This window comes from Arvicola amphibius, chromosome 11 (assembly GCF_903992535.2).
Source record: "Arvicola amphibius chromosome 11, mArvAmp1.2, whole genome shotgun sequence".
NCBI lineage: Eukaryota > Metazoa > Chordata > Mammalia > Rodentia > Cricetidae > Arvicola > Arvicola amphibius.
In genome coordinates, this window is record NC_052057.2 from 33,851,621 (window position 1) to 33,879,141 (window position 27,521).

The window sequence follows — 27,521 nt, forward strand, 5'->3', positions numbered from 1 at the left end:
ATGTGCACTCACTAATTAATATTCTTCTTATATAATCATGGAAGACTAAGTGCTTTGCTGAAAGTAATGAGATAATCTATCTTGGTCAAAAGTAGAGGTTCATGAGGGAACACAGGGCCTTTTGTATGTACCCACACATACCATCATCAACTACCACGTGTTACTATTGCTCTACCAAGAACTAATTCCCACCAGGTGGAGGTAGCTTTTAGTTCCAGCATTCAAGAGTCTGCGGCCAGCCTGGCCTACAGAACAAGTACCTCCACTTATTTTTTACTTACAAATCAGGCTGTTGTCCTTGCTTCAGTTCACGCTGTGGCACAGGGTAAAGGGCTTCATAACTTCTTCTATCATTTGATCCATGAATTGCAAATGAGTTGAATTTTGTCACATTTGGTGGAAAATAACTCCAAGGGAGAAGAGCTACACCTTCCCAGTTTGTCTCCCCTCTGAACGCTTTGAATGATAACTCAAGCTCTTTCTAGGAGAGACATAAAAGGCGAGTTCAAACTTACAGATACACATGCTGTGCATTATAGAATATGGTTCCATATGTTTGTTTACTCACTTTCCAAATATTTCTTCTTCCAGAGAGTAAAAGAACTAAATGCTGTCCATGTCTGTCAAAATTAAGATTCCTCATGAGTGTTAAAGAAAACCAATATTAAGACTATGCCTTTAGGGATCGTTTCTATGGTCTGTCACAAGAAAAAACAATATAATCTTCCTTACTTTCTTCTCTACCTGTAATGTGTGTGCTTGTAGCTAAATTTCCAAATAAACAAAAAATACAATACAATATTGGATAACTATAGGGAGAGCCAGTGTCTCACACTATTTAGAAATGGCAACTTTGGAATTACTGTTTCCTAAACACCTGCTGATACATCATAACATTTTGCTGGCTAACCCTACTTTTCATATTCTTTACCCACTGCACAATTTCACTGGCCCTTGATTTTCATATTCTTTAGATAGGAAATTATATAAAATACTTTATTTGGTTAGCTAACACAATGTATGAAAAAAGAGATAATCATTATACTTATGGCTTAAAATAAAAAGAACTGCAACAACTGAAGCAGCCAAGGAAAGCTGGAGCTGACTTCCAAATCTTAATCTAATAGCTTAACTAAACGTTATTCCTGTAAGAAACGTTCTTGAGGCCCATTAGGAAGACAGAAAACGTACAATATAGATTGGCCAAAACTAGTCAACAAGGCACAGACTTTAACCTATAGCTGTTTTTTCACACTGCTATCCTTGAACAGTCTGCACCTGTTTCCCAGGTTCCTACCATTTGTTCAGGCACCGATGCCACATCTCCAAAAAGAAGCACAACAGAGTCTCAAAAGGAAATTCTAATGGGAATGAATAAGTGGGATTATCAAAGTCTTTAAGAAGCAATGGATTGCATGTATTTACAAGAAGTAAATTTTCTGCCTCTGGAAGTCTATCAAACATTTCCACCCAGATGGTCCTTTGTGAGCTTTTGGAGGGAGGATTTTCTGCAATAAAGTCTCTAACAGAAGACTAGTAGAGCTTTCCATTTTAAAATCCTCTGATTAATTTTATGTTTTTATGGCGCTTTAGGAAGATCCTAGAATTCGTAAAACTTCTTGCAAATTAAAACAATGTTCTTCTTGCTGCTTTTCTAACTCTTAATTAAGCAGTATAGGAATTGACTGCCTGAGGCAGAACCATGATTCATGATAATTAACTATTCTGAGGTATACAAACCAAACTACCCTGAGGATGCTAATTTTAAAAACTTTTATACACAATGGCTACCATGTTGTTTTTAATGAAAAACTATTTTTCCATGTATCCAATGTTAGACTGTCACTTCATGAAAATAATCTGATACAATCTAATAGAAGAAAACTGCAGGAGCCAGAAAAATGGCTCAGCAGTTAGAGGAGATTGCTGCCAAGCCCCTAAGTTCAATTACAAGAACTTAGAAAAAGAGAACTTACTCCCACACATTGTGCCTTGACCTTCAAATGCTAGACTTGGTGCACTTATGCACACAAATACATATATATATATATATATATATATATATATATATATATAAAATAAATGAATAAGTATTTTCTTTTTCTTTTCTTTAAAAATTATTTATTTATTATGTATACAACATTCTGCCTCTATGTATGCCTGCACGCCAGAGGAGGGCGCCAGATCTCAGTACAGATGGTTGTGAGCCACTATGTGGTTGCTGGGAATTGAACTCAGGACCTATGGAAGAGCAGCCAGTGCTCTTAACCACTGAGCCATCTCTCCAGCCCCCGAATAAGTACTTTTCAAAAATGTAAGACAAATTTTTAAAAAATCTAAGCTTGAACTTGAGAGTTTTGGTAAGTCTAAGTTCTTTGTTATCTTTTAGTCAAATTAGGAATGTTTGTCTTTGCTTTCTCATCTGTGGGGCAAAAATCAGCACATGATAGCTAAAACTTTTCTACATTTCATAACAGTTTATAAGAACTAATCATAGCTTTAAATAAAATATTTTGACATGCTAGTTGGAAGATAACATGAAAACGTATCTACTTATTCTGATTTTTAAAAATAATAGCAGGCAGTCAGGCGGTGGTGATGCATGCCTTTAATCCTAGCACTCAGGAGGCAGAGACAGGAGGATCTCTGTGAGTTTGAGGCCAGCCTGGTCTACAAAGCCAGTTCCAGGACAGGCTCCAAAAGCTACACAGAGAAACGCTCTCTTGAAAAACCAAATAATAATAACAACAACAGAAACAACAACAATAGCAGGCTTCATGTGGTAGCATGCATTTTCATTGACAGAACTTGCAGGCAGAAGCAGGTGAATTTTGTGTATTCCATGCTAGCCAGGGCTGCAAGGTTAGAGCTTGTCTCAGAAAACAATGCAAAACAAAACAAAACGAATTGCAAATAACTGCATTTCTTTCATGTTAGAGTTAGCAAAAGCAAAACAAAATAAAAAAGAAACAACTAACAAGTGGGAATCTAAATTTTGTGAAGATTAATTGGTGCTCAATTGTCAGTTTACAAAGGAATAAATACTACTGGACACTGATACTTAGAAATATTTAAGTGACATCTAAAATAAATAAGCAATATAGAAACATCTCATGTATTAAAAGCATGCTATAATTTAGATAACAGGTAAACGTAAGTTTCCTTAGTTTACATCTACTGAGGAACAGAAGTCTGTCACCATGTAAATCAAGTTCCCAAATAAATATTTAAGCCCAAAGGAAGAAATTCCAAGACAGCTGGGCGTAACAGCCAACACCTTTAATCCCCAAGGGTTCCAGACTGCCCAGAGCTATACAGTGAAATTGTGTCTAAAGACAAATAATTAATTAATTAATTAAATATAAAAAATAAAAATAAAAAAATTCCAAAGGTAATATTTTTACCGTGACTCTTGGAAAATTCAGGTATGATTTAAATTAGCTTCTTGGCATTAAATGCAAAAACGATATACTATGTGCTCAAAAGAATGATTGATGACTAAATGAATAAATACATGAATATATAATTATATAATACATAAAATTAAAGTTTAATCATTCAAGAATCTAAAAGAAACATTTCTGTAAGGTAGAGCTATTTTTATGTGTCCCATTTTTATTCAAAATAAAAATTTTCATACAATATATTCTGAACACAGTTTCCTCTATCTCCTGGTAGATTCTCCCCCACCCATCTAACACCACACCTTCTTTCTCTCTTTCTTCAGGAAACAAACAGGCAGATAAAAAAATCAGACCAGAATAAACATGTGTGCACATGAGCACAAGCTCACACAACACACTCAGAGACACGCATACGAACAAAAACAAAATGCATAAAAGCACAGAAATGGAGACCATAGCATACAAGCAAAAGACAAGTAAGATTTTAAAAAATGCCCTCAAAAAGCAATAGGAGACCAAAAAAAAAAAAAAAAAGCCTACAAAAAATACCATTGATTTTGTTTTGTGTCAGTCACTTACTGTTGAGCCTGGGGACTGCCCTTAAGTGTAGTTTGTGTGCTCACTGAGATTCCACTGAAGAAAACTAATTTTTCCATTACAAGTGGTTGTGAATTGGAGATAATGTCTTCGTTAGGGATCAGAAATCTCCCTTTACTTCTAAATAGCTAATGTATCACAGTGCAAACATATAAAGTAATGATTTATTCACAGTAATTTTTTCTACTTTGTAAAAAAATTATCAAATTTATTACAAAATCATTTATATCAATAAACCAAAAAAATCATATCAACATAATACTCTCAATCATGTAGGATGTGTGTGTGTGTGTGTGTGTGTGTGTGTGTAGAATATATATTCTAAACATAAATTCTGGAGGTATGCATTGTACAAGACAGTAAAAAACAAGATTTAAAACTGACTCCAGTTATATGACCTCTACTTAGTTGAACCTAGTAAGCTTTACTACAACCATACTATTTATAACTAGCAAACAAGCATATTCAACTTATGCAGTAATAGTTAAGATAAAGAGTTTATACTTACGGACAAAGTTCAACTTCTAAATACTGCTCAGTTGTATCATTCAAGAAAAATGCTTCCACAACTTATGAAAATAGAACATGGGAAATTTTATTTTGCTTACATAGTAAATAATTTATTCGCTTCTAATATAAAGTGAATTGCTAAGTTTTTTAAATCATCACACTACCGCCAGTAGGAAATACAAAGCCTAGTGATAGTGAGACCACAGGGAAGTGAACATGTCTGCACAGATGGACTCTGGCCCAGTTATCTTCCTCTTGGAATTTATCCCAAGGAAACAAATCAGACAATTAGAAAAAGAAGTTAAGTACACTTCTACCCATCAGGGTATGACTCAAAAAACTAGAAATGATACATCTCTTCTTACACAAAAAATATTTCCTGGTACATAAATAGGCCACCTATTATTCAGCAAAACTGACTGGGTACGTTACAGAATACACACATTTCATGTAATAGAGTACAATGGTGCCATGGAAATCAAAGACAGTGAAACATGTATTGGCATGACAAGACTTCCATGATATTTGCAGGCTGGTTATAGAGCAGTCACTCAATGTATGAGCCAATGAACTGAGTGTACATGAGATTTAAACATGTGTTTGTATGTGCATGTGTGTGCCAGTGACTACCTGTCTACAACACGGGCACAACAAATATGAAGAGCGGTGGAGATAGTGTTGTAGCTGCAGGCAAAGTGCTTGCTACCCAACCTGAGGACCGGGGTTAGAGCCCCAGAACCCACACAGTGGGTGGAGACAACCAACTCCCACAGGTCCCCTGACCTCCGCAAGCATGGAAATGTCTTTTCAAACTAATTTTCTAAAACTAATTAAAAAATACTGGTTTATTTGTAAGTGGTAATTTTTATTATAATTTCAGGGGTTTTGAGCATTAGCTGTTTTAAAAATTATTTGATTGTGGATGAAGTGCCTCTTTCTTGTGAATAGTTACAACTGCATAAAATATATGAAGGGAAACCCAAGTCCTTTTCTTTCTAAGTTAGTCTAGAACTTGCCAGACGTTTCCTATGCTTCTATAAATGATTTTACCTCTTAAGATATTTAAAAATAAATATAAAATCATACTTAAGTACAATTTGCTTTTTTGCATTAAAAACTTTCAGCCGGAAGGTAAATTTAAATTTTCATTTAGAGGAGTAACAGATCACTCTGGCTTCAAAGAGAAACATGGACTTAGGAAAAGAGTTTACTTAGAAGGAAGGCTCTCTGCTAACCAAGTAAATAAATGCCAATACACTGAGTGCGAAATCTTGGGGTAAATTCTTAATTTCTCTGTAATGAGTGTTTTATATCTATGAGGATGGCATCAAGAACAGTATTTCAGAAAGAACCCTGCAGCTTGATGAGAATATAGTACAAGAAGGTCAGAGAACAAGCCTGAAAGCATTTAATTTCCTGGCCTTAATTTGATATGTGAGATTACTTGACAGCAGAAAGTAAATATTAAATCTCATGCTGACAGTGTTTCTCCTGTAAGTAACACACCCTAAAATTCCCATTAAGGAGGCTTGTAAGGTAAAAACGGTGATTTAAATAGTCTTAAAAGACAGGACATGGTCTCGTTTCAGAGCAGATGACGTAAGAAAGGAAGGAAATGTGGCAGCAACACAAGCATCCGGACTTGGGCTGCCGTTTCCCTCTGCTCTGCTTATATGCTGGAGCCCCGCTGGAAAGGGAGCAAAGTCAGAATGACAGATTGTCAAGATCAGAAACTGAACGTCAGTTGTTCAAAAGCACATTACTTCCTAACAGCGAGATGAAATAATAGCTCTCTGAGAGGTTATTAGAAAAAGATTTATGTTTCTAATAAAATACAATACTTCTACCTACCTTCATAATTCCACAGTTCACTGAAAGGCTTTCCGGGTTCTCCAAGAGGAGCTGGAGGATCATTGAAAAACGGAGCACTGACCTCCATCTTCACGCCCTTGTCCCCTGGACTCAGCTTGATGCACACTGGCTCATGCCTCACTGGAACACCATCCCAAGTGTTTTCAATCTTAAAATCCATCTGAAGAAGCAAATTAAAACAAACTTGTTAACAACATATACCACTGCCCTCTACTTGAAAACTGCAGTGCCAAACAAGAGACAGTCAGGCAACAGAACGACAAGAACAGGATCCCAGGAGTCATAAGGCCATCTGGGTTGTGAAAAATCACGGCGCCAAGAAGATTTATGACTTTTAATCTTGATGTTGCTCTGCTTATTTGTGGTATGCAAAAGTCATTCTAAAATGTTATGACTAAGTTCACTGCAGAAATTGTAAATGTACTTAACTATGTGAGTTTATGTATTTTCCATATTTAGCCAAGATTAATCCTTTGTGTAAAAATAAATACATCCATCTCATTAGTATACAACTTTGTTTTTTAAGATGGCAACATTATATGTGTGTGTATCAATTATCTGTAAATGTCATTTCATTTTTTAGCATTTATTAATTGTACAGTTGATGGGTTTTATTATGACATTTCATACATATATATTATATGCTGATCATCTTCAACTCCCTACCCTATATCTTGTTCTTCCTTCAATGTTTCCCTTCCTCTACTTTCAAGCCCTTATTCTACCTTCATGTATTATCTCTCTTGTTTTCTTTTTCTTTAATCATTGATACATTAATGCATACATATTAATATATAAATTCTACATGTTGAGTCTATTTATTGTTGTTTATATATTTATACATGTTTTTAGGACTCACTACTTGGTATTGAATAACCAAGGAGGGGGTTTATCCCTGGGGAAGATGACTCTTCCTCTCTTGGCAGTCACTGATTGCCTGTAGCTCTTCAAAGGAAACAAATTGAAGACCCAAACATCAATCTACATACCAGTGAACACCTGCTTTTTGATAAAGAAGCCAGAAATACGGATTGGAAAAAAAGACAGCATCTTCAACAAAAGAGAAATATAAACATGAACCCAGCCACACAACCTTTGATCTGCAATGATATCCTTCCTGCCAGATATGCTAAGGCAATGGTAGCACAATGCTTGAGGCAGTGACCAATATGTGATTTGACTTAAGGCCCACTTCACGTGATGGAACACAAACCTGACCCTGCTTGGGTGGCCAAGAACAAGGTACCAAATAGGCCATGGACCCAGGGGCAAACCAAGTACTACAGGAAATACAGTGACTCCTCACAACATTCTGCTATACCCATAGATCAGTGCCTCACTCAGCCATCACCAGAGAAACTTCCACTTGTAGTAGATGGGAACAAACACAGACTCAAGGTTGGACAATATGCAGAGTGAGAGATCTTAGAACACCCAGTCTAAAAGGGATGTCTCCAACAAATCTTTTCCCTCAGAGTTCAGGGAACTTTATGGAAGTGGAAGCAAAATATTTTAAGAGCCAGTGAGGGTGGAAGGCACTGAGGAAACAAAGCCTCCAAAGACACAACAGGGACTGATGCTCACATAAATTCAGACACAGTGACAGCATGCACAGATTCCAGCTGGATGGGGAACCAGCTCTGAGATGGGGAAGTGGACTTGATCTACGATCTCCCATTCCTAACCAAAAACCAACTGACAACTGAGCAGAAAGGAAAAATTAGTTTTCTCCATTGGAGTTTCACTGAGCACTCAAACCACTCTCAAGGACAGGCCCCAAGTCCAGTAGGAGATGACCAACTCAAAATGAACCTAACGGTATTTGGGAAGGGGTGTGTATGTGTGTGTGTGTGTGTGTGTGTGTGTGTGTGTGTGTGTAGGTGTTTCTCAAACTTCTTATTTGTTGTTGTTGTTGTTTATCCTTGTTTTTCTATTCTGTTTTCTTTTTATTGTTATTGGTTTTTGGTTTTGGTTTCTTTGCTTGCCTGTTTTCTAAAGAGAGAGAGAAAAAAAGGGATGGAGTTGTTTGGGTAGGGAGGTGGGGAGGATCTGGGAAGAGATGAAGGAGGGGAAACTGATATCAGAATACATTATACAAAACTGTATTTTCAAACTATAATGTATAATCTTGCTGACTTAACAATCTGAAGATAACATAAGCTCCCAGACAACTAAACCTCCTCTCAACTCCCTTAGCCATTCCCGAAGACCTTACTGTCTTTCTGTTTCTTTGCACATAGGCCAATGAAATAGACATCTTAATTATCCATGGCCTCCTCACCTGGTGTAACCCTCCCTGCCATTCTCTATTACACTGCACTCTTCCCGTTTGATTCACACAACTAATGCACATGTATTTGTTACCTCACAGTCTAAGCGAGAATGCTTGAAGTAGGACCTATTTATATGTCAAGTGAATACAGCTCTGATGTCTACAACTTAAATTCTGAGTGTACACTTTTAAGCAGAAGAAACACACTGTGCCAGTTACATCAATGTCTTGTTAAAATCTATGTATTAATAAGGCATCTAAATCATATCCTTAAGGAAAAAGGGATAGTAAGACTGCAAGAGCCAGAAGTGACAGATACAGGAGCAAACCAGTGTATTCTGGACATGATAGGACTGCTGTACTCATGAACTCATAGTAGCTGTGGCTGTGTGCAAAAGACCTGTACAAGATCAATTCTAGTGATATTTTGTTTGTAATATAACAAATAAAGCTTGCCTGAAGATCAGAGTGCAGAGTTAAGCCACTAGTTAGCAGTGGTGGCTCACTCCCTTAATCCCAGCACTCAGGAGACAGAGGCAGATGGATCTCTGTGAGTTCAAGGGCACCCTGGGCTACACAAGATTGAATCTGTCTAAAAGAAATACAGAGCTCACACAACGGTGATCCCAGTACTCTGGATTACATGCCTTTAACCCAAGCACTACACAGGTGGATACAGGAGTTATATAGCTGGGCAGAGAAAGAAATATAAGGCAAGAGGAGACAAGAGTTCAGATGCAGTCTGAAGATTCAGTCTGAGCAGTCAGTCTGAGGATTCATAGAGACAGGATCACCCCTTTGGTCTGAGTATTGGTAGAGGTAAAAACTCTACTGGCAGGCCGCTCTGCTTCTCTGATCCTTCAGCTTTCACCCCCTAATATCTGACCCTGGGTTTTATTATTAAGAACAATTAGAAATCATGCTACAATCAACAATACAATATTTCAGCATGAAGGAGACAGGGACTCAAATGTCCCCAACCCCTAGCTGGGGAGCAATTGACAGCTGATGGCTTCTGGGAGAAGAGTTGGTTTTCTTTAAGGATGTGGCCCCTGGTACACTGACTCAAATCCAGTCATGGTCCTATACGCATGAGTATATTAGAACCACAAACCAGATGCAGTGATTATTTGGGGGAAAAAAGAAGGACATGAAGTTGGAAGGGGCCCAAGAAGCAGGAGTGGCTCTAGGAAGAGTTAGGGGGAGGAGTATGACCAAATTCATTATATGTGTATATAAAATTCTAAAAGAATAAATTGTGATATATACATGTATCAGTGTAAACATATTAATTATAGGCATCTGTTTTATATATAATGTATATGTGTAAATATATGCACGGACATTAATGTATACATGTATACATGGAAACAGCTGTAAGGGTAGCTACTGTGTAACGTTCAGAAAGGAGACTAAGAAAAAATAATACTAAGGGAAGAGGCAGGGCAGATGCAGAAAAGGACACTTGAGTCATCCAAGAATATAAAAGCTACTTATTTTTCCAGCCTAAACTCTGTCATAGGTGTGTGTGGCGGGGGTGGGGAGAGGTGGAGAAATGCATAAAATTGTAATGGCTAGTGAAGGAGTAAAATGAAGGTCCATGGCTTTGGAATGGCTGCTCTAACAGTCTGAAGTTTACTGCACTGCAATATAAAGACAGGGAGTGTGGGTCTGTATGTTTGAGTAGCTGCATCAATTTGAATTCATGACAGTAAGATATTACAAATGATAGTTTGAGACTATTTCAGAGTTCAATTTAAGGATAAATGTTGTCGGAGTTTCTGTCCTGCCCAGTACTTGTTCTGCCCAGTTCCCATAATCATTAAGTCCCAAAGAAATCACACAGAGGTCTACATTAATTATAAACTGATTGGCCCATTAGCTCAGGTTTCTTATTAACTCTTATAACTTATATTAGCCCACTATCCTTGTCTATGCTAGCCACATGGCTTGGTACCTTTTTTCAGCGAGGCAGTCACATCTTGCTTCTTCTGTGGCGGGCTCACAACTGCAGAAGGAGCTTCCTTCTTCCCAGAATACACCTGTTCTCACTGACCCACCTATATTTCCTGCCTGGTTGTCCTGCCTATACTTCCTGCTTGGGTACTGACCAATCGGAGTTTATTTAAAATATAACTGACAGAATACAATTGTCCCACAGATAAATCTCTTAACTCTTAACTAGCACTATGATAAAACATTTACAGAGTCAGAATTAATCTTACTAGCCATTCACCATCCACTACACAGTCTCCCTAGGAGCTCACCATCCACTACACAGTCTCCCTAGGTGCTCACCATCCACTACACAGTCTCACTATCAGTTGCTTTGGCTTTCTTAAGACCATGTTGTTAACCTGTAGCTTTCACTTTTTGTTCATCTTCTTCGACTGACACTTTAAAATTCAATAGATTTAACTTCGATACATGAAAATGAAAAGTGATGTATTCATTTAGCAGACAAAAAACCCACCTTAAAACCTTAAAAGAAAGGTTTTAAAGAATGTTTTTCTATAAGACAATCTCCAAGAAAAATTCCAAGTTCCTTTATTTACAAAAATAAAATCCCTTTCTTACAGCACATACATCTTTCCGGTTTGCATGCGGCACTGCAGCACACATTGCTAAAAGAAACGGAGAAGTAAGTGAAGTCAGAGGAAGCCATGCCAGCTGGAGGCAGGGGAAAGAAAACTGTCTTCAATACCAGCGTCTGACAGACTTTAAAGAGGAGATGAGAGGACTTACCAAGAGCACAGGCCTGGAGGTTCTTCCTTCTAGCTCGCTGTGGTCTCTGGCCTAGGTCGTAGAGGAGGACCCCCTCTTAGGCTCCACCCAGTACACGTGATAGGGGGAGGAACTTGGAGTTCTGAAACTGACAAACCCAAGTTTTCAGGGAAAATGTTTTGAGGTCATACAAATGCACATTCGAAGGCTTTTAATCATACCATTGAAGTCTGGGAGTTTACTTCTATTATTTTGCGAGGGAAGGATAATTCAGCATTACGAACAATAAAATATTTGAAATTGAACTGTAAATCAATGAGATTGTAATAAAATATGTAACATAGCAAACCATTGATTTCAACTAAAAACTAACTATAAACATCAAAACATTATATATAATTTATTTATATTACATGGTGATTAAAGGTTGTAATATTGAAATCATACTGGGCTAAAATCCTTGGTATGATGAGCTATCTTGAAACTTGCTTACTTAAACTCCAACTTCCTATCTTCTTCAGGTTTGCTTTGAGTATACTAAGTGTTTAGTGTCAACTTATTAAAATTAGTAGGGAAACCGGCCATTAATTTTTCAATGCATGAAAGTTCAAATGATTTGTGTTTGACTATGATCATATAAAATCAAACACTTTAAATGCAAACGTAAGTTCTAGTTCACCATTCAATTCAGACAGAAACCATTCATCATTTTTACATAGACGTCACACTTTGCTTTTTCCATGCCAATATATTTTATTAATGCTGGGTGTAAATATTAAATTTGTAGGTACATACTCAATGCCAACTTACAATGCAATACAGGTTTCAAACGTAGGGAACTCTCTTTGAGGGGAGGCAGTGAGAAGTTTCATCAGAAAGTATTCTACACTGAAGAGGTGGAGCTTGCACAATCAGTGTAAGTTATTATGTTAAGTTTATGATCACTGAAAACAAGACCAGGTTCAATCTTCACTTGTTCAAAGCTAATTTAAACCCTTGTATGACTGCTACAGACATACACACATCTTAAAGCTAGTCTCTTTAGAGGAACGAGGCTAACACTGTTCATGCTATTTTATGATTACTTCTTATGTCATCCAACTGAAAGCCCAACATAACTTCACCCAGAACATACTTTTGTTTTTTGTGTGTCCCTGTGGGAGAGTGTGTTTGCACATGTGTATGGACTAAGATTGAGGTGGGGATGTCATTCTCAAAAGGTATTCACCTTTCTTTTTAACCTTTATTTCCACCAGGTATTTTCTCACAGAAAAATCTTATTAACATAACTGACCTTACTTTTTGAGTGTCTCGCTACCCTGAAATATTTCGATTTGTCTAGGCTGCTGGCCAGAAAGCACCCCTTTCCCCTCAACCTTCTGTCTGCACCTCCCTAGTACTGATATTAAAGGCATATAGGGCCCTGCCTAGCTTTTTATATGGGTGCTGGGAATCCTAAATCAGTCAAGCACTTCTTAATCAAGCCGAGCCATCTCAGGACCAGGACCTATGTAATGAAACTTTATTTCAATGCATAAAAATATAACCAATTAAAAAGGCTCTATAAAGCCAGTGATAAGCTACAAGTAAACTTATTTTTCCCATCACTTTCTCCAGTGAGTGTGTGTGTTTTAAGCTCTACGGCTCAAACACAGAGTCACTTCTTAAAACAAATTTTGCTTTTTTACTCTTTTGCAAAATGTTATCCTTCCTTAGATTTGAAGTACCTCCAGGATTTGCAGGCTTTCCTGAATCCTGATTACGTGACAGGGTTAATATCCGACAACAGCTCTCACTACTCCCAGACCTAGAAGCGACACCTCATCCCCAGGACCCACAGCCCTCCCTGCACACGCCACATAGACGCTTAGTGTCTGAGAAACCAAGACTTGGAGAGCAACAAAAATATCTATCTAGTGCCTGCTCCTGTTACTGTTTTCGGTTTTCCTACAAAAAGAAAGGAAGAAAGAAAAAAAAATCAAATTGCGCCACACTACCTCAGGCAGCCGCCACGGCACTGCGGAAGGCGCCAAGAGAGGGACTCAGCCCCTAGAGCGCTCAGGGATCCGCCCCGCGCCTGACAGATAGCCAATCGCCTACCGGAGCCTCAGGCAGCGCGATGACGTAGGAGTCGACGCTCGCGTGATGACGGACGCGGCGTCACCGTCTCCAAGGAACGGTCCGGGGCACCGCTTTCAAAGTCGCAGGGCGGGCCGAGCGGACTCTGCGGCGGCTCGGGCTTCCCCGCGGTCCTGGCGTCGCCCCTCAGCCCCGCGGGGACGCGGCGGCCGAGCCCGGCGGTGCCCACGTCGCCCTCCGGCCGCCCCGCCGCCCCTTCCCCCGCCCGGGTCCGGCCGAGCGAGCGGAATCTGACGCGCGTCGCCTGCCTTCGGCGGAGCTGCGGGCCGGGCTGCGCCGCCGCGTGAGTGGGATGCTGATGCCTCCGCGCCAGGGCTCGGCTGCCCCGGCGACCCCTTAGCTTTTCCTTTGCCCTCACAGAGGGGGGTCTGTTTTTATGTTTGTTTGTTTTAAAAAAAAAATCTTACTCTCCTCCCCACCCCCGCGAGGAATCGATAAAGGTGATGAAAACTCCAAAGTAAAATCTCGAAATGGCCACAGAATTCGACTTACTGAGAGACCAAAGTAAGCGCCCTGTTCCCTGATGGCAAATTCATCTGTAAGGTGCAGTGTCGCTGTCGTTGACCTACTAATATATTTTGGTTGTGGTTGGATCCCAGAGTGGAAATATGTGAAAACTGCAAAGAGGTCCGCTTTACAAAATGCTCGGTGATGCACATGAGATTATGTATGTACTTAGCGAAGCAGAACCGCTGGTAAATACTCGTCCATTCCTTAAGCGTGCATAGTAGTCGGCTAGATCCGAAATAGGTTTGTGCTGTTTCTGTTGTGCTCGAAGAAACACGGTGCTGATGGGCCCGGAAGAGTTTCTAAGTCTGCGGTAAAGGACCTGCAGGCATCACTCTGGTCATTAGTTTAAAAGATGTGTGTTGAGCTGCCGTTTTATTACGTGTCAGGGGCTAAACAAACATAGCTGATGTCGGGGTGAAGATATTCTTGTTCTCCCAGCACGTAATTGGCAGAGGGAGATACATAAATCCCATAAATACACGGACGCGGCAGCAACTGCTGGCTCGTTTGCATCAGTTACCAAGGAGAGTTGATGGAATTATTGGATAAATATTGGGATGTAAGGGAGAATAGCGTCTGACACCTGGCGCTGAACAAACATTGACCATTATGCCCTTATTAAACCATGGCCAGAGGGCATGCCGTTTGGACAGAGTTGACATATCGGTATGTGTTTACTGAGCAGGACGGTTTAGGTATCCCAAGTATTAGCAGCGTTGAAGGGACTGTGTTTAAAGACAGCAAGGCCGCCTTGAACAGGATAGAGAGGCTTATAGAGGAGTACAGTTCAGTTAGCTATAGTCATCATAGGTAAGAGGTGGCCTAAGGAGGATGTAAAGATTGAAGACTGAGAGATTTGAAAAAATGACGGGAGCAACCCGGGTTTTGCATCATAGACCAGACGTTAAGGACATAATCTCTATATTTGTGTCTGTAAGTATGTTGCCTAGCTGTCATACTTACTAAGTTTGATCCTGGGCAAAATCCTTGGCCTCCTGTTTGTGCCTTTTGTTTTTCACTTGTGAGTAAGAACACCCTCACTGTGTAGAGTTGTGGGTCTTAATTGGAATGACACAGAAGAAGCCTTTGATACAAGAGAAGCCCTTGGCATGGTAACTAGTATATGTTAAATGGTCTTCTTTCGCTCTCTCCCTTTTTTCTCTCTCTCTCTTTCTCTTCTTCCCTCCCCTCCCATCTTCTCCCCTCTCCTCTCCTCTACACACACACACACACACACACACACACACACACACCCCACTACAATAATAGCGTCATTTCATAGGTTTTAAGTGGGAAAAGCCTCATTCTATAAAGATCTATAAGTATGACCACAATCTGATGTGAGACTGGAATTGCTTGAGTGAGTTTTGCTTGGTGGTGGGATATCTGAATTTTAGAAGATGACTTTTAGAAAAATAAAGCACCATAATTCTTAGATAAAAATTGAGTTCCAAATACTAGCAACCCTAAGTAAGAGAATTTATTTTGAATTGAAAACTGGATGGTAGTTTATTAAAAGACAGGTAGAGTGGAAGCAGAAATTCTCAAACAAGCAGCAAAGCATTTTCGAAATTTGTGTATTCAGGAAAAGGAGCATGGAATTAATTGTAAGGTTGGTATGAAGAGATGACAACCTGTGTGCCAGGTAAAGGCATGGCTTGTCCTTCTAGCCTTAGCACCTGCTGAGATGCAGATGATGCTGTCCATCCTCCCGTCTGTCTCTGTGCTCTTCCACATTGGCTTCTGTCAATCTGATACACTTCTTAGGGCTTCCATTGGTTTTCGTTTGTTTTGTTCTGAGGAGACCTGGCCTCAAACAAGATACAATAAATCTTTATTTTTTCAAAAATCCTTAAGTTTGCATCTTCTTATGTCTTCAGAATACAAGAGGATTTCTTTAGTAGATTTGAATTTTACTAAGAAAGTGATACGTTAATAAACTTTAGTATTACACGATACCACCAATGTCTCTAAAATTTACAAAAGCAACTGGTTAGCACATTTGCATATTTATGTGTATTGATAACATACAGGAAAGAAAACAAATAAGCCAAGTGCATCATTGCAAAGTGAAAAATTCTTGTAATACAATTCAGGTCAAGAAATGGCAATGGCTAGGACCTCAGAAAACTTAATCCCTCCTCTTCCTCAAAAATAGTGAAAGATAACCACTCTCTTTAATTTTATTCCTTAATTTTGTTTTTTGTGTGTTTTAATTTTAAAAAGTAAGATCATGAACCATGTATTCCTCTGTACTTCATCATTCATGATATTGTTAAATTTATCTGTATCATAACATATACTAGAATTAGTTAATCTTAATTGCATTACACACTTGGCCATTTTTAATTCATCACTTTTCTATTATTTTGGTGGATATCTGAGATAGTTCCAGCTAATGGGCCATTAGGAATATTACTGTTACTTTTTTGTTGTTATTATGGTTCTTGTGCCCAGTTACATACATTTTGGTTGGTTATACTGCAAGAATTGTGTTTATATTTAATTTTAAAGTTTATTGATTTTAAACTCCCATCAGCAATGTATGGAAGTTCAGTTTGTTCCACATAATCATCAGTTCTCTGTGAGGTTGCAGAGGTGCTTGTGGAGGCCAGAGGATGCTATCCTCTCATGCTCCCTCCCTCCTTCCTTCCCTCACTCCTCCTCTCTCTCTTTCTTTCTTCCTTCCTATCTTTTTTTCTTTCTTCTTTTAAGACAAATTCTCTGACTGGACTAGGACTTGCCAAATAGCCTAGGCTAATTGGTTAGGAAGCCCCAGGGATTTTCCATCTCCACCTCCCCAACCCTGAAGTTACAAGGGTGTTTCACCAAGTCCTGCTTTTCTTATGTGGACTGTGCATATTGAACTCAAGTCTCTAGCCTGAAAGACAAGCACTTTACCGACAGAGCCATCTTCCCTGTTAGCCCCTATTTTCACCAGTCTTGAGTTTTAATTTGTGCTAGTTTTAATTAATACTTTCCCGGTGTCTACTGAGCTATTAGTTGAACTCTTCAGAATATTTTTTGTATACTAAACCATTTTTTTCTGTTTCTCAGCTGATTAGAAGTTCTTTATTCTAGATACACTATCTTTGACCATTGTAGATCTTCGAAATGTTTTCTGTTTATGTTGTATTTTTATTTTCTTAATGTTCTTTTTAATAAGTATGGTATAATATAGTCCAGTTTGTTGGTGTTTTTATTTTAAATGTTGTCTTATTTTCATATTTGCTTGGATGTGACACTATGACCAAGGCAGTGTATAGAAGAGATGGTTTAGAGGGCTTTACGGTCTCAGAGGGTAATAACTAGCACAGTGAGGAACCTGGCAGCAGGCAGTCATGGTGCTAGAGCAGTAGTTGAGAGTGCACATCTTGACCCACAAGCACAAGACAGACAGACAGACAGAGAGCCCACTAATGGGAATAGCTGTGGTTTTTGAAACCTCATCCCATCCCAGTAACACACCTCCAACAAGGCTACAAAGCCTGTCAGCCTGTGGGGACATTCTCATTCAAACCACCTCAAATATTTGTTTCTTTTCTTTTTTTCTTTTTTTTATTTAATTATATAACCTCAAGTCTTAAGGTTATAGAAGTGTTTCTTGGTTCTTTTCTACCAATTTATTATTTTATATTTATGTCTACAGTTCACTTGTAATTGATTTTAGTGAATGAGTACTCCAGAGCCCCAGTTCTGGAGTACCCCTTTGATCCTAACTTATTAACATGTATGTGTAAGTGTGTATCGTTATATTTATGAATTCTAAATACCTTTTTGTAGAAGGAAGCGGCGGGGTTGCGCCCCGTCCTGCCACCAGCTAGCTTTACACCCGAAATAATTACACAGAAACTGTATTCTTTTAAACACTGCCTGGCCCATAGTTTCAGCCTCTTATTGGCTAATTCTCACATCTTCCTTTAACCCATATTTAGTAATCTGTGTAGCACCTCAAGGTGTGGCTTACCAGGAGAGATCTTAACCTGCATCCATCTCAGAGAGGAGAAGCATGGAGAGTCATTATGGCCACTGCCTGAATGTCTCCCCCTCTTTCCCAGAATTCTGTTCTGTCTACTCCGCCTACCTAATTTTCTGTTCTCTTAAAGGGCCAAGGCAGTATCTTTATTAATAATGAAAGTAACACATAGACACTCCTCCATCACCTTTTAATTGACAAGTTTTGTTTAACCATGTGTATATTGCTGGTAGAGACCAAAAGAGTGTTGAATTCCCTGAGGCTGGTGTTACAGTTGTGAGCTACCATGAGAGTGCTGGGAATTGAATTTGGATTCTTTAGAAGAACAGCTAGTGCTGTAATTGCTGAATGATTTCTCTAGCCCCTCTTAAAAATTTTTATTTATTTGTGCACGTACTTAGACACATGCATGGCGGTGGGGGGTGAATGATTGCATGTGCGTGCGGACATACATGCCTGTGTGCCTACAGATTGCAGGCAGAAGCCAGAGTACAACAGAAGGGAGTGCTTCTGTCCTTCTACCCTGTTGGTTCTAGAGATTGAACTCACGTTGTCTAGCTTGATGACAGGTCTTGCTTTCCCGTCTCTTTCCTGATGTGAATACAGATGTGGCACATTAGTGAAAGCTCAGCCTCATTCTGGGCCATCTTTTTCATGATCTCATGGCATTCCCATTGAAATTGGATTCAGTGTCCAACAATTTCTCCTCAGTATAGAATGGGTAATCTTTCCAGCTGACTTTAAGAATTTTAAATAACTGGTCCACAGCTAGGTGTGGTGGTGGCTCAAGCCTGTAGTCCTATCACCCAGAAGGCAAAAACAGGAAGATTCCAGTGAGTCAGGCCAACCTGGGCTACATGTGAATTCTAGATTAGCCTAAGTGGAACCCTGTCTTCAAAAATGAAGGAAGGAAATAAAGAAGAAAGATATGATGTGTACCTTCCCAATCCTTTTTAGTGGTAGAAGTGGGAACAAAAAACAATGGAGAATATATTTCCACTTCTGCCAGAAGAGACTGATAATTCAGACTTACAAAGGAAAAGATTAGTTCTTTGTAGCTGTTCTGTATTCATTTGGGAGTTATTATTTGGCTTATGAATATTAAAAAGACCTAATTTTACATTCCAAAATGATGTGCTGAAACTGATGATTCATCTTATGAGAAGCAATCTTAGAGACTAGAAATCTTTCATTGGATACCTTAGATAGTAGCTGATGTTTTCTTTGTTTTGCCAAATAGACTTACTGAAATTGGTTTTCTCCTTTGTTTCAGATGATAACCTAAATCATATTCTTAGGCAGTATCAAATTGAACATATTTTCCAAGACCCAACTGTGCAGGTATGTGCAATGATTTAAGTGTAACAAACTAGATTGAAATTTGGTTGTAAATATATCTGCTTCCTTATGAATTATTGATTGTAGTCAATACAAATCCTTAATATAAATTCTACTTAGAATTGTTAACATTTGAAATTGCCTGTAATCTTTAAAATTTTGTTTATAGCTTTGATTCTTGTACGGGAAATTTTGATTTTGCTAACTGTATATAGTAAGTTCTTTGTCCATAGAAACTGCTTTTTTTTCTGTCTTTGGAGCTAATGTTATATATGTTAAGGTATCCGAGGTCCAAAATGGGAATTCATTTGCTCTTTGAACATATTAAAGTGATTTCTCAAGATGTGTATAATTATTTCAGTTCTTAACATTATGATATTGAAAACCCTGGGAATGCTGGTTATGTGTCCTGCATGTGTAAGGCCCTGAGTTTGATTCCTCTCTCCCCAATTTAAAAAACCCAGAAATTATGACTGAAACATAAACTAACACAGATAATAATATACATTGATTTTTAATGTTTTCTTCCTGAGGTGTTATTTACTTTTAGATTTACTTTAATTTTAGATTTTATCAGCAAGGTGAAGTTATTCTGGTAAATATCTTACAACAGAGTTCTGAAAGCTCATTTAAGTGGTAACAGCAGCAAAGACAGATTTTTGAAGCTCCAGCAGCCCTGTGGACGTTACTACAGCACATCTGCTGGAAGCTATAGCTGGTTTGACCCTGGATGTGTTTTTACCAGTAACACAGCAATGGCTGCAAGACAACCATGAGAGGTGTCTGTATTACGCGTTATGATTGTAATTATTGGAAACCTCAAGGTAGCAAATCAGTGAGGGACACATCTCCCCTTATCATCCCAAAATATGCCTGTGTTAATTCTTAGCGGGTGTAGGTTCTTTTCTACATGTACAGTTTTTATAATCATATAACAGATCTTGATTGTTCTTAATCTTCGTGGCAGAATATTGTTTCTGCCTCCTCCCTAGCTGCCAGAGTTCCATTACACATCTTGCTTTTCACCGTGCACTTTGCAGTAGTGAGAGAAGAGGTGATGTGGAAACATAAAGTGAGTGTTGATCTCCTTTCTAGCAGCTGTGCCTTCATCCTTGACCATGTATACCTTATCCCTTGGGGATTTGTTACCCTTGTAATAGCTATGAAGCATGGAGAAAAGTGGAACACAGTCTGCAGATTCAGCCTTGGCGCCAGAAGTGGAACGGTGAGGGTAGAGGGGCTGGAGCTGCAAGTAGAAGGTGTGTCTGGAAGTCCTTGTGACATACTGTCAGTCCTAACCACAGGGGAAACCTACAGCTATTGAGAACCTTAAATCCATTGTTGGATTTGGTGTGGCAGTGGCTCCTGCTGTGTGGTAGCCTAGCATTGGAAAAGCGGGCAGTTGCATTGCTCTTAATATCAAAGAGCACTATAAACAGACACTACCTTTAGACGAGGCTACTGTTTGAGATGGAACATTCTAGAGATGCAAAAATAAGGAGCAGTAATAAGTCGTGAAGCTAGTGGACATAGGGCCTGGTAGAAGACGAGCAGAAGTAGCAGGGGCAGGGGCAGGGGCATGGGGAGTAAACCTGGCATAGATGTGCTAATAAATTTAAGGAGCACAGAGCTCAGGCTGTCTAGGACATAGCAGATGATCGCCCTCAACACCCATGGCAAGGAGCCAGTCCTGTTGCCTGTGGTTTACAGAACTCGTGGCTCTCAGATTGCTTGGCCTCTGGAGCTATCTCACTGCTGCCTCTGCCTCAGCTTCTTCCTGCTGGGCAGGGTGTGAGAGCTAGAGAATGCTGTCTTCATCTAGTCTCCCTCTCCAATGTAAAACTTAGTGGTCTTATACTTTGCCAGCTCTCTAAGGTTACCCATTCTCCATTTGGACATTTGTCACCCTTTGGTGTACAAACTTTGGAGACTCTGCAGTTCAGAGAAATCTATCTAGTAGGTAATGAGCAAAATGATGGAATAAGAATTTTATAGCATCATCTCTGTATAGTACATAGATTTTTATAATCATCCACAGACAATATTAAGTCCCTTTTTAAGAATCCAATAGAGAAGTTGCAGTACACTGTAAAACTAAGTGAAATTGGAGATTAGAGGCATCCACTGTAGTGAAACTGTTTCACCTACCACATCAGCTCTCAAGACAGCCTAATTCCACCTGTGAGTGGGAGTGAGACTGTAGTGAGTGGTCTCAGAGCAACAGGAACATGCCAGTAGGGACCTCAGTAATTTTAGAGAAAGGATCTGTGTAATAAAAGTGAACAAAATATACAAAAAGACAAACTGAAAGTTTTAGAGGTTAAAAACTACAATACATAAGATTTTTAAAATGTAATAAGTCTTCAACATCAGACGTAAAATAGAAGTAATCTGTAGACTTGGAAACACCTGAATTGTCTTTTCAGAGGAATAAAAAAGAAAAGAATGAAGAAAACATTTATGGGACACAACCCAAGAAAAATGATATGCAAATTTCTGAGAGTCTCAGGAGAAGGATAAAAAGAACTGCAAAAGCTACTTGAAGAAATAACAAAAACTTATAAAACACCTGAGAGAAATCTAGACATTCAGGATTGTATGTTTCCAAAATAGGTCCATCCCCAAAATGGTTTATCTAAGATATGTTGTAATTGAGTGTTCAGAAATTTTGTATTCAGAGAGTTTTGAAAACAGCAGCATTAGACAATGACTCACCATATACCAATTAAACTTCAAAATTTTGTAAGTGAATTCCTTAACAGAGATGTTGTGTGTATCTAATTGATTTTAAGAACAAAAGCCCGGAGTCAGATACAAGGGTTAATGCTGAAAGGTCAGAGAAGCAGCGCAGCTAGCCACCAGTTCTTAACTCTACTGAATCCTCAGACCAAAGGGGTGATCCTATCCCTGTGAAACCTCAGACTGAATCCTGAGCTCCTGTCTCCTCCTGCCTTATATTCCTCTCCACCTCCCTAGTGCTAGGGTTAAAGGTGTAAGCCACTACAGCTTTGCTCTGCTTCTCTTTTATACTGATTCAACCTCAGGTGGCCTAGGGTGAACTTGAACACACAGAGATTCCTCTGCCTCTGTGTCCCGAGAATGCTGGGATTAAAGTATGTGTCACCACTGCCTGGCCTCTATGGCTAACTAGTGTGGCTAGCTTTGTACTCTAATCTTCAGTCAAGCTTTATTTGTTAAAACACAAATAAGATATCACAATATTTCCCCTTTTTGTCTAAAATAAAAAAGTTTATAACTAATATAAAAAAATATACAATAAGTACAATAAATATATGCAATATATACAGGCAATAAGTACATCAACAATGTCTAGTCCATTTGCATTTGACAAATTCAGTGAAAATACTCCATTATTTATCCTATCTTGGTGATTCCAAAGTATTGTACCTGATTTACTTTTTATTCTAAAAATCTACCTTTTTATATCTCTCAACCTTATACACGTTACAGTTCTTTAGTGAATTTCTTTTCTGAGTCTGGTAAACAAAAAAAGCTGTAACTGTCTAGTCTTCAACTCCCTCAGAGACCTGAGAAGGAAATATTAACTGAGTAAGCAGGAATTCCTGTACAAGCAAACGACCCAAAAAATGTAAGAAATGACAGAAACATCTGGCTGCCTGGAGAGTCACCCAAGGTTCTTCTGAAACATTGGGGCATCCATTTTGGGCTTATAGGACTAGAATATTTGACAGACTTTAATGAAGTCCTTTTTTGAAGGACTGTCCAGCATTGTCTGGGCAAGGTTTGGCAGTCACTCTCTTTTGTGTCCTGCTTATCCAGTTTGGACAGTATACTGTCAGCAGTCGAGGCAAGAGCACGTTCTGGACTGAACAACAAATGGTGCAGCTACTTTTGCCACAAAGAAAGTAAACTCCATGTGGAGTTTCTTTGATGTCCATCATCTTCTCCAAAGTAGATTGGTGCTGCCAGGAGTAGACATGTCTCACTGTCTTAAAAAAGAACCCATGTTATTAAGACATCTTAAATGCCTTATTCTTTAGATCTCTGAGGTGTTTGAAGATGACCCATTTATCTAAACTATATCTGTTTGATCTTGAAAATATTCCTAACATGACTATAAGTTTGATTGTAATAGATAACTAATTTCTAATCTGCACTACCTTATTATCCTAAATAGTTGGTAATAATAACTTTCAAGGGCTAGAAATTTGCATTACATTGTTAAATGACTTGTATAGGTACAATACCTTGAACACGATTAGAAACATATGTACAGTATGTTCTAATAAAAATAATCTTAAATTTGTATCAATATGCAAAAATCCATATCAATGTAAAATATTTAAAACGAGTAGTTGCTATTTTGGTTTGTAAGTAGATTCAATAATCTACCTTTTTATCCTATTTCTATATTACCCCTTTTTCTTTTCAGAGTAGATTCAATAATGTACCCTTATATCCTATCATAATTATAGCCTTTTTTCTTTTCAAAACAAGAATCCTAAATCTAAAATCTTTTGTTCAGCTTTTTTCTTGACTATTACCAATAACAACCTGAACCAACCAACCTAAACAATGACAAATATCCATAACCAATTGAATGACTAAAATCCACCTATCCTACCTCTTGGGAATGTGGGTATTGTGTTCTTAAGTTTAGTTTCTGCTGTCTGGGGATAACAGCATCTTTAGGAGATCCTGAAAAGAAAAATTTTGGGTTAGTTTTCAAGTCCTGGGAAAGGTATCATTTGTTGTCCAGTCTCTGTGTAGTAGGAAAGTGCAGGGCTTTTCTCAGGTCCTGACTAGAGTATTCTGAGAGGCTGGACCATCTTAGCTAGCCATCTCGAAATTGTTCTGAGCATCCAAAGCCGATCTTTAGGTGGCGTTTTTCAGCTTAGTGGTATTATCATCATCCTGGTGAAATCGTCATAATTGTGGGACCCCATCCTTTTGGAAACTTGAGAGTTTGCTGTCAGGCATGGTCATGGTTCATTGCAGAAAACTTATAGAGACTCAAACCCGAAATCATATATAGGAAACTAAATGAATATAGCCTTTTTCTAGAATTAGTTAGTACTCTAGATAACCATTAATATCATGAAAAAATTAAAACATATATATACCTATATTTAAATATATGTTTTAATTTTATTTAATATATATTTAAATGTTTTAAAATAAATGTCTATATAAATCTTATATATTTTGTGACTATTTATGCCTTAAGAAAAGCTTTAAAGAGTTAAAATAAAACCAAAGAATTATGATATTAGTAGCAATAAAATAGTTCCTCAATTTGGTTCTTCTTCTTTTCCATATCAGGTGGCTCTTCTGACATGAGACAAAGATTTTGGATTTTCCTTTAACAAGCATGCTTGGGTTTAGAGAAGGAGAGAGCTTCACTCCAACTCCAAAGCCAGCTTTAATTTTTAATTGGACTGGGACTACAAAAAGATCATTTGTATTATATGTCTGTAGAGAACAGAAGAAACAAACATTTGAAAAGATTTATGAAATTTTATCCTGTTGAAAATGTGATATACCAATAGGTCAATTTACTCTTGGGACATTTTTTTCTGGATAATTTGTCCCTTTTCTTCAGGTGTTTCATTTGTCAAGTGGTCTTCAGATTCCTTAGGTGGATGCCTTTATTCTCCTGAAAAGACAGAAACAAAACCTTCCCCAACCGTAATTTTGGGGAGACTCTTTTTTGGCAAGTTATATCTGATCAAATGAAAAGCATTTACTAGTCATATAAGTTAGTTTAGATTGAATGATCACCCCTGATTGGTGACCTATCAACTCTTCTAATCAAAAAGTCTCTTGATTCATATCAAATCTTTATCAATTTTGATTCCTGGTTTCTCCTGTTTTGTTTTTTTTTTTCCTTTTAAAGCTGTTGTGTCATCCAGAGTATGGTGTTTTACAGTAGGCTCTTCAATTGCTCTGGAAAGGAGTTTTGTCCACAATGACAGAAGACAACTGACTTTGACATGGGGCCTGCGAGAAGCTTTTCTTTTTCTTTTCAGAGTAGATTCAATAATCTATCTTTTATTCCTATAATTTCTATATCTTTTTTACTAAGTAGATTCAGTAATCTACCCTTATATTCTACCATATCAAACCAGGTAGAGTGGAATGGTTTATTTCAAGTAGAATAAAACTATCAACCAAGAATTTACTTGTCAAAACTGTCCATTAGAAATAAAAGAGATAAAGAATAGCTGAAAGACTTCATAACTCTCCAGCTGCAACACTGATACAGTTCATTAAGCTTAAGTAATAGCACTGATTGTTACCATGTTGAACTATGAAAGTAAAACTTACATAAAAGAATATTTTGTTATTGGGACTGTAATATTTAGGTCACTTTTAATTCTTGTGTAGAACTTCAAAGGCAGAAATGCTAAAAGTAACTTTAACTACAATTGCTTCCTAAAGAATACACATAAAAACAATAATTTGTGACTTGGAAACTTTAATTGTATGGAAGAGAATAACAATACAAACTTTTTGTACATCATTCTAAAAGGTCAGTTATAAACACTTACTCTGAAACAAGTTTGAGATGTTTTATGCATGCCTCATGCTCAATACAAAGCCAAAGCACTTAGGAGATACACAAATGATAGAGAAAAGAATCAAAACATACTTTTTATAGAAGTCATTAATCAAGGAGAGAAAGCAAAAGAAGCTGAGAACAAAGGAACTTCAAAGCAGAAAATAGCAAGATTGCATTAGTTGTATTGACAGTAATTACTTGTGAAGTAATTCTCCAGTCATAAGACACAAAGCAAGTGAATGCTATTTATAAGAGAGTCAACTGTGGCTTAAAAGGACACTTATAAGTTAAAAGTAAAGGGAGGGCAAAAATATCCCATGCAGATGGAAAGGGGGACTGGGACTCGTCCCGCAAATCCTGTTGCTGCCCTGTGTCATGGACATCCTGTAGCCCTGGGTCTGCAAGACTGCTCACCCCCATCTGTGTGCCAGCAGATCACAGATGGGGTAGATTTGGAGTGGGTCAACATTTAACCTCAGTTCTAGGCCTGGGCAGTTGCAGGGTTGGTCAGTCCACCAGCTCTCCCCTTCACCACCAGGGTGAGTTCTCCAGCATTGCTCTGGCTAGGTCACCCCTTGCAGCAGTGAGCAAGGGGTGGGGTCTGTTCTCAGGGTTTCACATCCTCAGGATTGGTTCTCCCACACCCACACCTTCAGGGCCAGCTCTACTGTGTTGTCCAGGCGAGGTGTAGAGGTTACTCCCGAGTGCTGCAGCTGATGAGGAGCAGGGATAGCTCTCCTGTCCTTATGACCTCTGGACCAGCTTTCCCATGAGGCAGAGGGGGCAGATCTCTTCCCTGCCCGTGCTGCCACATGACAGATGAATAATGGCAACAGCTCTCCCACCTGCCTCAGGCATTGATTGGGGTGGGGGAGGCATCTCTCCCCAGCCCATGCTGCCATTTGGCAGATGAGGGACAGGTCCAGGTCTCCCAAGCTCATGTTCTCCAGCAACATATCTGTGCCCTGTCACCAGGATCAGCTCTGTTGTACTACCCAGACACGGTGCCGGGCCAGCTTTCCTTCTCCAGCTGGAGATAGTATGGGATGGGGCAGGGGCCACATTTCCTCGTCCCCACCACCACACTGCAGACAAGAGAAGCAGTACCAGCTGTGCCCCTGTCATGACCTTAGGGTGAGGCACAGGGCTTGTTCTCCTAAAGAGTTGGGTCATGTCCCCCACCTGCTGCAGGTGTTGAGGGGTGAGGAAAGGAGGGCATCTTTCCTTCTTCACCCATGCTGCCACCATGGCAGATGAGAAGGGTGAAACCGGCTCTCCCATCTTCAACCCCCACAGGACGAGCTCACCTGTGCCCCTGTGAACAGTGTCAACTCCACTGTGCTGCCCAGGTGAGGTGTTCGGGCCCTCTGTTCTGAGTGCTTCAGCTGATGAGGGGCAGGACCAGTTCTCCCTAGTGTTGCAGTCAGTGTGGTGTGAGGCTAACTGTATAGCCCTATCCTCTCTTCCTTTCATGGTATCAAGGACCACAGGCCATGATTGCATCAGGGCATGAACCTAGGCATGGGCAGCAGCCCAGGCCCAGACATCATGATGTCACGGAGTGTCTGTCAAGCCTCCCAACTCTGCTCACTCCTCACCGCTTTCACTTCTTCAGATACGCCTGTGTCCACAGGA

At 39.0% G+C, this 27,521-nt stretch overlaps 2 protein-coding genes across 5 annotated transcripts in view; one reads left to right on the plus strand and one right to left on the minus strand.

The window, feature by feature from the left end:
• The window catches only part of C11H4orf33 (chromosome 11 C4orf33 homolog), a 33,977-nt gene extending 20,540 nt beyond the window's left edge, over positions 1-13,437 (minus strand). For all 4 annotated transcript variants that reach the window (XR_005287475.1, XM_038348317.1, XM_038348316.1 and 1 more), the window contains exons 1-6: positions 13,377-13,437; positions 11,401-11,527; positions 6,363-6,543; positions 4,510-4,570; positions 569-620; positions 282-481 (exon numbers count right to left, since the gene is read on the minus strand). Coding sequence is in view for 3 of the 4 variants with exons in the window: in XM_038348317.1 (XP_038204245.1) it covers positions 282-481; positions 569-620; positions 4,510-4,570; positions 6,363-6,543 (494 nt within the window). In the remaining variant the exon portion in view is untranslated. The remainder of the gene's footprint in view (positions 1-281; positions 482-568; positions 621-4,509; positions 4,571-6,362; positions 6,544-11,400; positions 11,528-13,376) is intronic.
• A 344-nt stretch (positions 13,438-13,781) lies between these two features.
• Sclt1 (sodium channel and clathrin linker 1) overlaps positions 13,782-27,521 on the plus strand; it is a 108,201-nt gene continuing 94,461 nt past the window's right edge. Inside the window, exons 1-2 of the mRNA XM_038347758.1 lie at positions 13,782-14,022; positions 19,278-19,345. Of these exons, the coding sequence (XP_038203686.1) occupies positions 13,989-14,022; positions 19,278-19,345 (102 nt within the window). The 5' untranslated portion in view covers positions 13,782-13,988. The remainder of the gene's footprint in view (positions 14,023-19,277; positions 19,346-27,521) is intronic.